This window comes from Esox lucius, chromosome 17 (genome assembly GCF_011004845.1).
Source record: "Esox lucius isolate fEsoLuc1 chromosome 17, fEsoLuc1.pri, whole genome shotgun sequence".
NCBI lineage: Eukaryota > Metazoa > Chordata > Actinopteri > Esociformes > Esocidae > Esox > Esox lucius.
Window position 1 is genome coordinate 41,490,573 of NC_047585.1, and position 15,650 is coordinate 41,506,222.

General features: G+C 45.5%; 1 protein-coding gene across 2 annotated transcripts in view; it reads right to left on the reverse strand.

The window, feature by feature from the left end:
* eya2 (EYA transcriptional coactivator and phosphatase 2) overlaps positions 1–15,427 on the reverse strand; it is a 34,204-nt gene extending 18,777 nt beyond the window's left edge. Inside the window, exons 1-5 of one of the 2 annotated variants that reach the window (XM_034287318.1) lie at positions 15,022–15,427; positions 2,918–2,985; positions 2,643–2,683; positions 2,398–2,522; positions 1,365–1,475 (exon numbers count right to left, since the gene is read on the reverse strand). In XM_034287318.1, the coding sequence (XP_034143209.1) occupies positions 1,365–1,475; positions 2,398–2,500 (214 nt within the window). In that variant the 5' untranslated portion in view covers positions 2,501–2,522; positions 2,643–2,683; positions 2,918–2,985; positions 15,022–15,427. Of the gene's footprint in view, positions 1–1,364; positions 1,476–2,397; positions 2,523–2,642; positions 2,684–2,893; positions 2,986–15,021 lie in introns of both variants that reach the window. The other variant, XM_034287319.1, reaches the window with a different exon arrangement.
* Positions 15,428–15,650: the final 223 nt, after the last annotated feature.

Below are 15,650 nucleotides of genomic sequence, written 5' to 3' on the forward strand. Positions count from 1 at the left end.
AATCTTAGTCCACTTAGTCAGCATGTCGACTGTTGCCCACGAGTCTCTCAAAGAGCGGTGCGAACTGGCCTCAGTGTGGGGGGAGGGTTTATCAGACAGGGGGGCCGAGCCACATCATGCTCCAGTACCCTCCGACCAGCACTCTCCCCAAAAACCACATTGCTTTCAGACTACTTCCTGGTAGCCAGAGGACACATGTCCTGAACGCGCGTTCGCACCATTTCCGCTACGGTGCATACTCATGAATACGACGCCGTCATCAGCGGCCCTGCATTTCTCTGTCAATGAGTCCAAGCAGTCCCTCCTCCCTGCACCACAACATGCCCCTTGACCTCTAGCCTCTTGACAGAACGGGGGTCAATTTCACGCTGCTTTGAAAGCTATCAAGACCCACTGAGCCAAGCATGCTCTGGGCGCCGAAGACCTGGGGAATGTGTGGAGCACGCGCGCACGCGCGCACGCACGCACACACAGAAGAGTGCACACACTGGGCCGAGCGAGGCTGTGTGCTGTGGATGTGAGATCAGTAAAGGGGCTGACCCCCAGAGGGGAGGGACAGAAGGGGGAGAGAGACGGCTGACGCCAGACCCCCAGACCGCGGCTAATGGAGAACAGGTGTGGAGGACAGACAGCCACCGTTACGGACACCCACCTGGAAACACCGGGACCCCACTCACTGAGCTAGTAGTCGGAGGTACAGGTCGTGACGGAGAGATCAGAGGGACAAATATGACAGAGGGAGGGAGGGAGGTAACAGACGACCAGAAATGAAGGCAGCTCAGAGAGTGAGAGAGATGGAGAGAGAAATGGGGGGGGGGTGCATGTTTGTCAGAGGTAGACAGAAAGCTGGTTGATGAAGAAAGAGTGATAAAAAATGAGTGAGAGATAAAAAGCGTGATGGAGAAATGGAGAGAAAAATGGAGGAAGAAAGAGAAAGGGAGATGGAGAGAGAGAGAGATTGGGGGGAGTAAAACAGCAAGAGGGAAAGGGTGAAGGAGGAATGAAGTGACGGAGGAATGAAGTGGCGGAGGAATGAAGCTGAATGTCTATTTGAAGAGTAAAGAATAGATTAGAGAAAAAGTCGAAAAGGGTCTTTCCTAACGTTTGTGTTTTTGTGACAGTGTGTGTGTGTGTGTGTGTGTGCCAGCGTGTGTGTGTGTGTGTGTGTGTGCCAGCGTGTGCGTCCATCCATCCGTGTGTGTGTGTGTGTGTGCCAGCGTGTGTGTGTGTGTGCCAGCGTGTGTGTGTGCCAGTGTATGTGTGTGTGTGTGCCAGCGTGTGTGTGTGTGTGTGTGTGCCAGCGTGTGCGTCCATCCATCCGTGTGTGTGTGTGGTGTGGTGTGGTGTGTGTGTGTGTGGCTGACCATGTGTGGAGTAGCTGTAGAGTGACTGGCTGGGGGTACTGCTGAAGTTGGAGTAGCTCAGCAAACTGTTCTGTCCTGGAGAGTGACTCAGGCTGTCTTCTGTTTTAATGTCTGTGGGGACAAAACAAGACATTGTCTCTGGTAGGATGGACAAAACATGATTCAGTTATCCATCAATGATTCCATCCCTCACACATATTACTCCGTATTCTGCAGAGAGGCAAAGAAACTGTTGATAAAACTGGTTGAGTTACTTTAGAGAGGAAAGTGTATTTACTGTGTCTAATGTGGTTCTACCACCAACATACTTTAGTATCTTAATAAGAACTGCTAGTCCCACTGGATAAATCAGTACATCTATGTAAATTATAAGCCTGTGGTTTTAGACAACTGTTGTGAATGGGAGTGGATTTGTGACACCTATTGTGGGAGCCGTAGCGATACTCACTGTACGAGTACCTGCCTGGTGGTGATATGTGGTACTCACTGTACGAGTACGTGCCTGGTGGTGAGATGTGGTACTCACTGTACGAGTACGTGCCTGGTAGTGATATGTGGTACTCACTATACGAGTACGTGCCTGGTGGTGATATGTGGTACTCACTGTACGAGTACGTGCCTGGTGGTGATATGTGGTACTCACTGTACGAGTACGTGCCTGGTGGTGATATGTGGTACTCACTGTACGAGTACGTGCCTGGTGGTGATTTGTGGTACTCACTGTACGAGTATGTGCCTGGTGGTGATATGTGGTACTCACTGTACGAGTACGTGCCTGGTGGTGATATGTGGTACTCACTGTACGAGTACGTGCCTGGTGGTGATATGTGGTACTCACTGTACGAGTACGTGCCTGGTGGTGATATGTGGTACTCACTGTACGAGTACGTGCCTGGTGGTGATATGTGGTACTCACTGTACGAGTACGTGCCTGGTGGTGATATGTGGTACTCACTGTACGAGTACGTGCCTGGTGGTGATATGTGGTACTCACTGTACGAGTACGTGCCTGGTGGTGATATGTGGTACTCACTGTACGAGGGCATGCTGTATCCCTGGGCGTGGTGTGTATACGGTGTGTATGGTCCCGCGGGCTGGAGGGCGGGGCTGTACTGGGTCTGACCGTATGCTGCCATGACAGCTTTCAGGTCAGCTGATCTGGGAGGAAGAAGCCAGAATGGGGGAAATTACTAAGCAACATGGTAACTATGTACTGAACAAAATGTTGCATTTTATCGTCTGCTCAGCCGATGCTTTGCTTTGCCTTGGATGACTCACTTGCAGATAAACGAGGAATCTGATATGGAGTCTGGGAGGCCCTGGATGGGAAAACACGAGATAAACAAGGAAAATACACATAAATACCAATAAAAAAATATAAATTCTGAGAAGTGAAAAAGGAAATATACGCCTGTCTAAACAAAGGGCTTTGTACAACTACAATTTCAACACTTGCACAAAATTTCTGTGGTATGATTGCACTGTTGAGGTAATAAAAGAGACCTGCTGCTTCTTTAAAAGAATAATACCTCTGGTAAATGCAGCCCTCTTACTTGATTCTGTGGAGAGTGTTTTGTTCCCTGGCAAGGCACAATCACTCAGGTTCTGGCCGTCAGCTTTTCTGTGGAAACAACCGTGAATCAGCATCAGGCGTACAGCGGTTGACTGACACACAGCAACACGCCTCGGGCAGAAATTCGCTTGGAAGTTGGAACAGAACTCAGGTTTGAGCGAAAAGGGGGCAATTATCGTACTCGGAAAGTTCACAAAGTGCTTTGAGGTTTAGGAAAGAATGGGGCTCCTGACGGACAAAAAAAGACAGACAGACAGACAGACAGACATGGAACGCCAGGGAGGTTTACTTAAGAACGCCCCATTAGAGATGCCACTGACAGACAACAGTCAAATGACTGCTGTTGTTGTTTCGTCTTCTTTTGCCTCGGGTCAAAATGGCTTTTTTTTTTACTGGAAAGATGACATAGATTCCTGAGAAGGTACATAGAATGCCACACTTCTTTTAGCACATTGCACCCATTCCAGAGATGCAAATAAGCTAGGGCAAGATAATAGCACTGGCAAGCCAAACTGAGTACTGACAGAATTAGACATAAATTAAATCAACCCTGACATAATGAAACAATTATGTTGTACTTGTTTTATTTAGAACCGGTTTGTCTAGACCGTATAATAACTCAATATAAGCAGCACCCTGATAGACACCAAATCAGTTTGGCGGAATGAAACACACCAACTGATACGTACGACCATGTCTGAATGCAATAACTAAGCTGGAACTACATTGAAATTGCTTCTAGTACAGTGAATGGAATGGAAAAAACAGACTGATAATGAGAGAAAGAGAAGTCAAAGGTCACTGGGGCAGAGGTCAAAGGGGTCAATGCCAACCCTTGTCATTCCAAGCACAGGAAGGTGTTCCTGAAGTTGGCCATTGACCCAGAAGACCCCTACTGTTATTCCCCCTCCCTCTCTCTCTCTATTTCCCTCAGTTAAATCACTTTCAGTTTAAAGGGCTTTATTGTCATTTTTTACATTGTCACAGCAAACGGAAAATAAAAAGATCTAAAATAACAGCAGTGTTGAATGAAAATCTCAAAAGATATTTGAACTAAACTGCTAAACAGTTTTTTCTTAGACCACTGAATGCATTCTAAGAAAAAACAAAGCAAAACAATTTCAGAGAGGGAGATTCTTTGTATTTTTATAACTATGGTCTGAAAGAAAAAGAAGCAATTGAGTACGTATTCTCAACTCATAACAGCGACTTGGGGGCAATTTGAGTTAACTGCCTTGCTTAGGGACCCGAACGAGAGATTTTTCTGCCCTAACCGCTAACCTACCTACCCTCCCCAAAACCTGCTCTCAACTGCATAACAACTTGCCAGGCTAAACAAACTAACGGCAATGTGTTTTCAGTCATGCCCCTACCTGGAGGATATTATGGGACTGTGACTATTATACAACACTTGTTGCTTTTCCTCTCAAGTTTAAGATCCACTTTAGAGCAAGTGGCTCAAAAAACTTTTATTGACACAGCAATTACATACAACGTTACAGAGGAACTTCAATGTGGACACATTCAAGTTGGTACATGGCACTTACAACTGTCCAACCTGTTTGTGGTTTATTAAGCTAACAGCAGTGGTACACAAATTCAGACAATAGTGCCAATGTCAAAACCCAGGAGGAAGCGTACCTTTGTTTGCAACTTTCAACAGGTCTAAACCATTACTGGTCGCTGACAGGGAAATTACTACACCAGAACATCTTCTGAGCCGAAAGAAAATTGTAACGTGAACCACTTTCTAAATCATATATGAACGTCAAATAAGAATATGACACGGATAGCAGGGTTGAGAGTTAGGTTAGGGGTAAAGTTAGGGTTAGGGTTAAGAGCAGGATTCGTTTTGAAGTCGGGGTGAGGGAAAGAAGGAGAACAGCTGGAAGAGACAGTAAGATTAAGAGTAAGGGGATTAGTCACGGATGAGGACAAAAGGCAACAACTCTTTCCAGCCCTCTTGATGTTGACAGTGGTCTCCATGCCCTCAGGGCACTCCAATCTGGCCACGCAGAACGCTACGGCTTGAACTCTGACCCCGTCGCTGACATCGCACTGACAGAGACAGAAGAGACACATGACTGATAGGGGGCAGGGAGGACATCGGCAACTGCCCGGGAGAAAGAAAGAGGGTAGTGGAGGGAGAGGGCGAAGGAGGCCTGAGGGAGGGAGAAAGAGGTCTCGGGAATTCCTAGAAAATTAGGACACTTGAAAAGAGGACCCGGAGCTGCACACGTACGGTAGGTTGTGACGCTACGGAGAAAGTCTGGCTACTGTAAATCCACACGGGCTCCTGCCATTAGCACGTTAGCACATGCAGAACACAAGCGGACTCCTGTGACTGCGGCCCTCTGACAGGCTAAGCGTCAGTCACATTGAGTTTCAATTACCAGCGGCACATTCGACGCACACCGCGTTGCACACATGATGCATCGTGTGTTATGGTAACTGCAGCTGACGCAGCTGACCTCCCAGGCACTCCTAAGGCCACGGTCTGAGTCACTGCAGGGCTGGCTGTTTTCTTAGTAAGTAATAGTTATTTCTTCGGTGGATGTGCCAAAGGACTCTGAGAAGCACTTAGGTTCCTGCGCTTAATGACCTGAAGGGGGAGTGTAGACACGGCCGGTGTCAGGAGGCCAGGTTGATGCCCGGCCCGTGACGCTGATCACAGGCTCAGGACACGTCCCAGGTAAACTGCGAGCAGGGGGGGGGGGCATCCTGAAAACCATGAAACCACCCAGTCAAGCTCATTCCTGGTTTTCAGTGAGAATCTCTGCAAGCTGGGGGACATCCTGAGGACAAAAACAACTCAGGGGACATCTCAACTATTCAACCCATTTGCGTCATCCTACCTGGTAGCAAAAGGTTCACATTGACTCTTGTCATAAGCAAATCCTGAGAACCTGCTAGATAATATATTTAATATGACTGACCCCCGTCCCGTCCCGTCATTTCTCAGCGAATGCCGGGCGTGAATACAAAACAACCGGACACCATGATTCGGTGCCCCGGCAGTGAATCATCACGCCTCATCTGACCTCGGCCGTGACCCCTCGCCGTTTGAGAGCCACACGCGTGTTGACTCGCCACTGGACACAGAGGATGTGACCCTGGGCGGTACGACCTCGCCCAGGCCGGCGACGCTCTCTGCACATGGGAAAGTGAACCGCGGCTGCTGTGGCCACCCAGCCAAAACCCCCGACTTCCCGCCATGCCTGGGATGCGCCGGGCGCTTCCTGGTTGGGTCCAGCAGAGCTCAGCGGCAGAGCAAAGGGCATGGGAACACGGAGAGATCTGTCCGGTTCCAGTTGAAATGTGAGCTAAAGCAAACCTCTGCGGGGCCGCGGTCCCCTTCGGCCCGGTCGGCCTCGCTTCACCTGACATCTTGGTTTTTGCATGGGCAGGACTTTTTTTTCCACGGGTATCAGATTCTGCAGTACCGCGTGACAAGTTGCGTCACATCGGAGCGGATGGAACAAGCCCGGGACCTCACTGGCAATTGGACTTGTGAACTCATACAGTAGATGCACTTTGTGACAACTTCTGATTCAGTAAGTTTAACGTTATGAAATAAATTTGATTGATTGCTAAATTTGAGTATTAAAGATTAAAGGTGTGTGTGCGTGCGTGCGTGCGTGCGCCTGCATTGAAAGTCCTGTGAAACAGTTGGTACACTCCCTGAAAATTGCATTTTCTTTATACATTTTTGAACACATATCTTTGTACTAAATTTCAACCACATTCATTGATCAACATCACCCAATTAAACAAATCACAAAAAAGAATCAACTTTAAATCAATTAATGCAATACAACAGTAAACCCCTACATTACCATAACCTAAAATGTGAATTTTTTTAATCAAAAGATTAGAAAATCATTAGTGAGTAACTTCGGAGGATCCAACCTTCCATAAAGATTAGAAGCCGGTTTGGTATAAACATAAGGATGTATAGTAACACATCATACCAAGGCCAAAAGACCTATCTGAGGCCCCTTGGAGAAAGATTACTGATACCCATGTGTCTGGCAGGGGTTACAAAGCCATTTCTAAGTACATCATTCCACTGTCCGATTGATCAACTACAAATGGAGAAAGTCCAAACCACTGGTCAACTACACACGACTGCTTGTCCCACCAAAGGGTTGTGGAACGGCCAAATCAAAGGCCATATCAAAATCCTACCAAAATGCTCTAGGGGGACTTGAAACTTGCCGTGCACACGAGAGAGCCCTCGAACACGACACAGTTGAAGCAGTGCTGTATAAAATGAAGCTGCATTTCTGTTGATTTTTGTTTATTAAATGATTGCAAAGCATTTTGTCTGTGTCATTACTTAAACGAGGTTACCTCTATCTGTCAATGGACCAAATATGTAAGAAAAACAACATATTTCATGGGAGAGTACTTTTTCTATTGTCTTGTGTGTGTGTGTGTGTGTGCGCGCACATAAATACTTGTGCATCAGTTCGGCGGTTTGTGTGAGCGTTTGTAATGGACATCAGCCAAGTTGCACAATATCAGTGGCCTCTGAGTGAGCTGCATCGGTCCAAAAACTCAGTAACATATTGGCTCAGTGTGATATGGTAACTGAGGACCTAATGACACCATATGGGTCCCCACCTGGTACCCTAATTGACCCCCCCCTGACCGCCTGGAGGGACTGGTGCACAGACAGACATCCTCTTCAACAAAGCCTCTGGAACAAGACTTCAGTGTAGTGATTGTGGCTGTATTGACTCCTTGCTGGAAGTTAGTGCCATCTGTCAGGAATGCCCCCTCAATGCTTCCTGTCTGCCCTTTGGCACAGAACCACAGACCTGCATGCACGGGTGGAAAACAAAATTCTGGCCCTGTACATAGTCTGTCTCTGAGGGCCCCTCCCCTCTTTATTCAAGATTCAAACATTTTTCGGGGGCCCCTCCACACGGCCCTATATAGTTAGTACCCCCACCCCCCCCCCCCACCCCCAGTCCGTCGCCACTGCCTGCAGGAGCACAGACCTACAGAACCCAGGAGCACAGTACTACAGAACCCCAGGAGCACAGTACTACAGAACCCCAGGAGCACAGACCTACAGAACCCCAGGAGCACAGACCTACAGAACCCCAGGAGCACAGTACTACAGAACCCCAGGAGCACAGACCTACAGAACCCCAGGAGCACAGACCTACAGAACCCCAGGAGCACAGTACTACAGAACCCCAGGAGTACAGACCTACAGAACCCCAGGAGCACAGACCTACAGAACCCCAGGAGTACAGACCTACAGAACCCCAGGAGCACAGACCTACAGAACCCCAGGAGTACAGTACTACAGAACCCCAGGAGCACAGTACTACAGAAGGACAGAACCACAGGTTTACAGACCTACAGAAGGACAGAACCACAGGTTTACAGACCTACAGAAGGACAGAACTACAGGTTTACAGACCTACAGAAGGACAGACCTACAGAAGGACAGAACCACAGGTTTACAGACCTACAGAAGGACAGAACCACAGGTTTACAGACCTATAGAAGGACAGAACCACAGGTTTACAGACCTACAGAAGGACAGAACCACAGGTTTACAGACCTATAGAAGGACAGAACCACAGGTTTACAGAAGGAAACAACCACAGAACATTCCGACAGGAAACAACAGGCCAAATCATTAAATGTGTATTGTAATAAAATGTGGAGCTGTGGTTAGTGGGGTTTTAATTATAAATAAAAGGAGAAATCAGGTCTGTCGTAAACGACCCAGGGAATGTTATCTGATGCTTTGTATCTACAATATCACCCACAAAGTAAATCTATAAACATAATCTGTATACAGTACATTAACACAAGTTATGTGACTGGCCTTGCACACTGTACCATCTTTGACAAAACTACACAGAGAATATAATGATCCCAGACTGTTAACCAGCACAAGCACAAGTTGAGTACTGGATGTGTCTTTTTCAAGGGAGTCACAAAAAACACATTAAATGGTGTCATGGACAACCAACCCTCTAGCCTCTGTAAAGCCAAACCACACAGAAAACAAGCCTTTTTGTCCACGCAAAGCCACCTCACACTGAAGTAAACACATGCGCATACACACACACGCACACACACACAAACACGCACACACACACGGCCCGCGGCTTCACCCCATCTGCAGCCTTTGAACCGCATGGCCCATAAATAAGGCTGGCTGCCACACGTGTGCATGTGTGTGTGTGTGTGTGTGCATGTGTGTGTGGGCGTGTGTGTGAGTGAGTGTGTGTGTGTGTAAGCGAGAGACCTAAACCGTATATGTGTGTGTATGTGAGCGAGAGAGACCTAAAGCAGATGATTACAGTGCAGTAATGGGCTCCTGAGAAAGAAGACTCATACACAGAATGACCAAAGAGTCTGGGGATTTCACCAAAACTAAAACGCACACGCGCATGCCTATGTTTTACTAAAACATTGATTTTCCGACTGACGCGCGAGGCTCCTCCGGTGTTACTAGACCTCTTGTTGTGGCTACCAGGCTATACTACTGGCCCTTGGGCTACCAGGCTATACTACTGGCCCTGGGAGAGACAGTGGCCTGTTTCCCTCCACAGAGCATTCCATCTCTAAATCCTCTTTAAATCAAAATGGAACTTTCAAAAGCAAACAGATAATGTCAATTCAGTGGCTTTCAACTCACAAAAGGACACTCTCACACTTCTGTACCTTTACACATTTAATGTGTGTGCGCACGCATGCGTGTGTGTGTGTGTAACACTAGCTGAGAGACCTCGGTGGCCTTTTCTTTCCCAACTGACGGAGTCCGAGAAAAAGAGTGGCTAATACCAGCTGCATGGAGGTCTGTACCCCCCAGCCCCCGAAATGGAGCCCCATTTCATTAAATCACTCTACGATGGCTCTCTCTCCCTCCCTTCTCCCTCCATCTTTCTCTCTCTTCTCTCCGTCCTTCCCTATCACTCTCTTCTATCACTGTCTGTCATTCTCTTCTTCTCTTCTCTGTCTTCTTCTCTCTCTCTCTCACACTATTTCTCCGCTCCAGTCTTCCTCTCCCTGTCTCTCCTTCCCTCTATCTGTCTCTCTCTTCACCCCCCCACCCCCACCCCTCACAACCACTTCTCCTAATATACCCATACCACCTCCACCCCTACCACCTACCCCCCCCCCCCCCCACCACCAGAGCCTTTTCTTGCCCAGAAACAGTGCCTCGGGACGGGGGTCGGGGAGAGGGACAGCTGGCAGACCTCCCGGAAGCCTCCTTAACATGGGGCATGGACCAGAGCGGTGGCTGACCCCAGTCAGATGGTGGTCTGCTCCCAGGTAAAACATCTGGCCTACTGATGGAAGTGAAAAGAACAGTGGGGTGGTAGTATCTTTCTCTCACACACACACATACAGAAATACATGCACGCTTAAAAGCGGGAAAGCATGAAGGAACACACACTCTCTTGGACGGACACACACACACACACACACACACACTCTGAGCCAATTTCTTTATTAGTAATTTGGACACAAAGCTCTGCCCTTTTCCCCTACTCTACAGTCCATGACAACGCCCGCCCTAGTTGCTAGCAGCTGTCCAGAGCTCACAAGCACGCACACACACACACACACACACACACACGCACACACACACACGCACACTCTGGAGTGAAGCATTCAGTCATCACTCAAAGACGTCACGGCCTTACTGCTGAAGAAATAACTTAGTTTACCTGTAGTTTACCTAGAATAATGCTGTAGTTTACCTGTAAATAGTGTCATTGCAGTTTACACGTAGTTTGCTTCCAGTTAGTTTTATGGTTAGTTGTATTTTTCCAGTAGTTCAGATGCATTTAGTAGTAGTATACCTATTGGTTACTTTTAGTTATCCTGTAGTTTAGTTGTAGCTAACTTTATGGTTTACATGCAGTTTACATGCAGTTTAGTTGATGTGAAAAAGTATTCTCTGAAGGGAAAACTTTAGTTTTTTTCATAAGATGTGAATTTGCCAAAACCCTCGTTAACAGACCTGTAACTGAATGATAACACCAGAGCCAATGAAACTGACAATGGATAACTGAAAATGAATCCTGCTGCGTTAACTCTGTTGAAGTTCACACCGGAGAACGAAATGTGTGAGCATCTTTCATTTCGGAGCTTCCTCCTACTGGACATTGCGGAAGATTCAAGACGCTGCGTAGAAAGATAACAGCAGGAGAACAGGTTGGACGCTACAGCATGACTGTGCTTTTTCTGTGCATTTGCCCCTGCGTGTGTAGGTGTGTGTCGGTGTTTCAATGCCTCCGAGCGTAGCTCCCCCAATTGAGATAAGGAGAGGTGTGATAGCTGGAGAAGACAGCTGTTGCCTACTGACAGACCAGGACTTAGCTGGCTGGAGAGCGGGGACACACACACACACACACACACACACAGTTGAGACTGGGAACCCTGCAGGCCTCCCAGGATGCTCCCTGGGGTTTAAAAGAATTGTGTGCACGTGCGTGCACGCGAGTGTGCGCTGAAGCCTCTCCACAAACTGCTCAAGCAGAGCCGATGAGAGCCACAACCTTCCTTAAATCTTCCTCATCTGAGCACTCAGTGTTCCCCCCCCCCCCCCCACGTGGTCTATCACCATAGAGCCTTTGCTGGTGGTAATCGCTGATCAAAGTATCCCTGTATTAAATAGGACTCCCTCGCTAAAGCCTCAATTAAATGGTCATTCTAGGGGTTACCGGGAAATGAAGACGCAAGGTTCTGATAACACACGTTTTTATCCAAGACATTATACAATCATTAGAACCCTACCAGCAGGGACCTGGAAGTAGTGTTACTTAAGTTCCAAGTAAACAATGGTTTCATATTTTTTTCTATAGAACACATGAATTTAAATCGTGGTAGTTCATTTAATTTCACAGCATTACTACTTCCATTTTATTTCCATTAAAACCATTTACCTTTTTTTTTAAAACTGTGTTTTGTAGTTCTAATTATTCATTGGATGTCTGATATCTGAACCACAACTTCTAGTAATAAACATTGCAGTCAGACTTTGGTTACAGCCTAACCAGAGTTAAGGTTACAGCAACATTAGTGGCAGGTTACATTAACGTTGGTGGCAAGTTACAGTAACGTTGGTGGCAAGTTACAGTAACGTTGGTGGCAAGTTACAGTAACGTTGGTAGCAAGTTACAGTAACGTTGGTGGCAGGCTAAAGAAACGTTGGTGGCAGGCTACAGTAACATTGGTGGCAGGCTACAGTAACGTTGGTGGCAGGCTACAGTAACGTTGGTGGCAGGCTACAGTAACGTTGGTGGCAGGCTACAGTAACGTTGCTGGCAGGCTACAGTAACGTTGGGGGCAGGTTTAAACACAGTGCCCTTACAGAGTTTTGTTAAATACATTTTGTTGAGGACAGTGCACCGATGTTTCGGTGTGACCTGAACAAAACTGCATGTCCTGCTTTAGTGCATGCACTCAGGACTGTTGCCTTCATCAGAAGTGGACGTCTTGTGTTCATCAGATGATGATCCTGACCCTCGATGGGGACAGGGGATCGGTTCACTCGGGAGAGAGCTCAAGGCCCCCTGACTCCCAGGGTGGAAACAAAGCACAGAGCTTCAGTCAGCGGTGAAATAATGAAATTGGTGGAGATAAAGTCAGGAAGAGCAGAGCTTCCTGTGAAAATATTTATCATTCCACCAAACTTTGGCTACAGAGGAGTTTGGAATTAATTTGTGTTTTCTTAAGAGGGGGTGCCTCTCGGTACAGGATGGGGAATTCTCCTGGATTCAGGACTTGGGGCTCCTGCTTATTCACTATTTATTAGACTCAAGTTGAAGTAACCGTGAAGAGAAAGGGTCTCGGGAAGCAGAAGATTCATCCAAAAATGGGGCCTGATATTATTAAGATACAAAACAGTGTTAAATAATACACACCCAGCACATACTGACAGCATTTGTGTAGGTAGAAATTCAGACCGGGAGCGGGTTTCCAATTATTTATATTTTTAGTAGTTTGCTTTGATACAGAAACTATGTGGCCAATGGTTGCTCTACAAGTACAGTATATTGAATGTATATGATTTGGATGTCAAGTCAAATATTAACACACTTGGTATTAATAGCAGATGAGGATACTTAATTGGATTAATTTTTGTTTCTTTGTTAACATACCCATTTGTGAGTAGTATTCTCTGCAGTTACAGTAAATAAAAAAGTATTTACTCAAAACTATTTGTAATAGGATGGACAACAAACTAATGCTGGTGTTTTATTGTGTATATGAAATAGAGCATAAATAATAATATTTTCAGCCAGTATAGATATAGAATTTAAGCCAGTATACAATTAAAAAATTGTTACTAATGTACATAGTGTTAAATACTGTACTGTTGAATTAATTTCAAAATATACAATTCTATCATAAAAGGTATTATCACCCAAAATTATAAATGGAAACATACTGCACATAATATAATATTTAATTGACGGAAATCAATATTTATGCGTTAGCACTGGCCGAAAATGTGCCACAAGCATAATTTTAGGTATTTATAAAAATGTCAATGGAACCATTGTCTGTATTTCTCAGACACAAAATAATGGTTTTGTTATTTTTGTGTATAGCGCAAGGAGGAGGGATCCAGAACCACTTCTGACTGAAACTCTCTCATGATCTACGAGTGTTTAAAGGTAAATGGAATGGCTAGCAAAACACTGGAGGTGATTTTCGACTGAAGCTATGAAGGGGTCCTTGAGAAATATGAATACCCGTCTTTGAAAAATGCTTAGAGTGGTTCCTTTAAATTACTTAATTAGTTTCTGGCAAGGAAAGGGCCTCTGTGATTTAGGTGTAATCTTCAGTACTTAGGCCAAGCACTAGTGTTAAAGGATTCAACTGCCACCAACGAAAACAAAGAGCTTTAACGAAAAGTTGGACCCAATGGTACACTCCCCCTAACATTCTTTAGTACACAAACAGGAACTTTAGGCACACACACGCACACAGATCAAAAATATTTGGCCAAAATAAAACTTGTGGAATTCATATTTTCCAAAAAACAGAAGTCGGTGTGCTGTTCACCAAGGGAAGCAGCTAGCCGTAAGATGGCACATTTAGGAATATAAAGGCTAAGCGCTCTTATGTGACAAAGCCAGTGGATGATGTCACAGATTCCCGACGCATGGAGGTGTTGGATTCACTGGGAAGATTTTCTAAACACACATGTTTATTATTTATGATGTGGCCTATAGGCTAATATACAACTGTAGTCATGGATATTTTAAGCAATAGAGGTAAATGGATAATTAACGGAGGTTAATTGATCATAAATAGCAGACTAGTGATTAATTTTATACCATAGCAAAAACATACAAATTATACAAAATTGTTGACATTATTCCATACTTCCAGGCCCACTTCAAGAGCTGCTTCAAGAGTTTAGGCCTTAAACGTGGAGCATGTCCGTTTTTGAATTAGCAAATCCCTCTACTGTGGTGTAATGGGAAATAGACCGGAATCGCCTCTGACTGTCGAGTTCGTGATACGCGTTGTAATCTACTGCAATTCAAACAAACTAAATACACAAACTAGAAAATACAATTCTGGTATGAAATCACAGTGTCTCGTCATCCCGTGGCCTCATATACAGACCAACTTTTCATGCGGCAGTGATACTAGACAGAACAACCGACTAAACCACTATCACCTGGAAGATAAGGTCAAGTGGGTATCGATGATATTTACTAAATAATTATATCTGTGAATGCTTTGCAATTTTTACAGTAGGCCTAATGTTAATTGTTTTTGGAAAAATTAATATAGCCTCCAAAGTCGGGTAATTTGAAACGAGTTGTCATGAGCTTAAATGTTTAACACAGAGAAAATCCCATAAATTAAAAAAATATACAATATTGTTTGTATGATTTACGACTGAACAACAACACGCCTACAAGTAGAGCTGAAACTTGTTTAGTACCATATTGTTAGCCGATAACATGACTCTCTAAGCTAACCAAAACAATTGCACATAGAATACGCATGGGCTATTGATTTTCCTATTAGACAATAAGACCTGAAAAGCAATATTATTATTCATATGATTCCACTTACCATGATCGGTCTGGGAAAACGAAAATTCCAGTAGTCTTTCAACACTGCTGTCTCTCCATTTCGCGTAGATGGTTCAAAACTCTACAGCCAAAGTTATATTGATAAAACTGAAAAGCTCAACGATGTATCGCGGGCAGGCTCAGTGCAGAAGTCTTCACTCACTGTCTACGCATATCTCGTCTTCAAACTAATGACTGCAGATTTGTGCGCGCACTTCAAGCTTCTTCAATCGTTTCTCTACGACGGTTTAATAACCCGAATTCAAAGACATCCAAATAATGTAAGGGTGACCTTTCATCCAGAACGTTTCTCAGTAAGTGTCCGGCACACCTTCAGCAGCTTGTTTGGTTTGGCGTTGGTAGAGAAGTGATATTAACTAAATGACCATATTTTAGTTCCTCCTCTTTGGGGTGTTCTCAACGTGCGCAAGCGGAGTACATCGTTTGTGCGTGTGGTGCGCGTGATCCCCGCGCGCGCATGTACCCTACACGCGTGCCATTACGCTGGAGTTGCTTTCTATTGGCTCTCGTTATTTTTCATTTAACAAAGTAGCTCGGGCGGAGCTGAGCTTCAGATATCTCTCCATCTCACCTTAATGTCTTTGTTTGGTCAAGAGGGCCGCCCGCCAC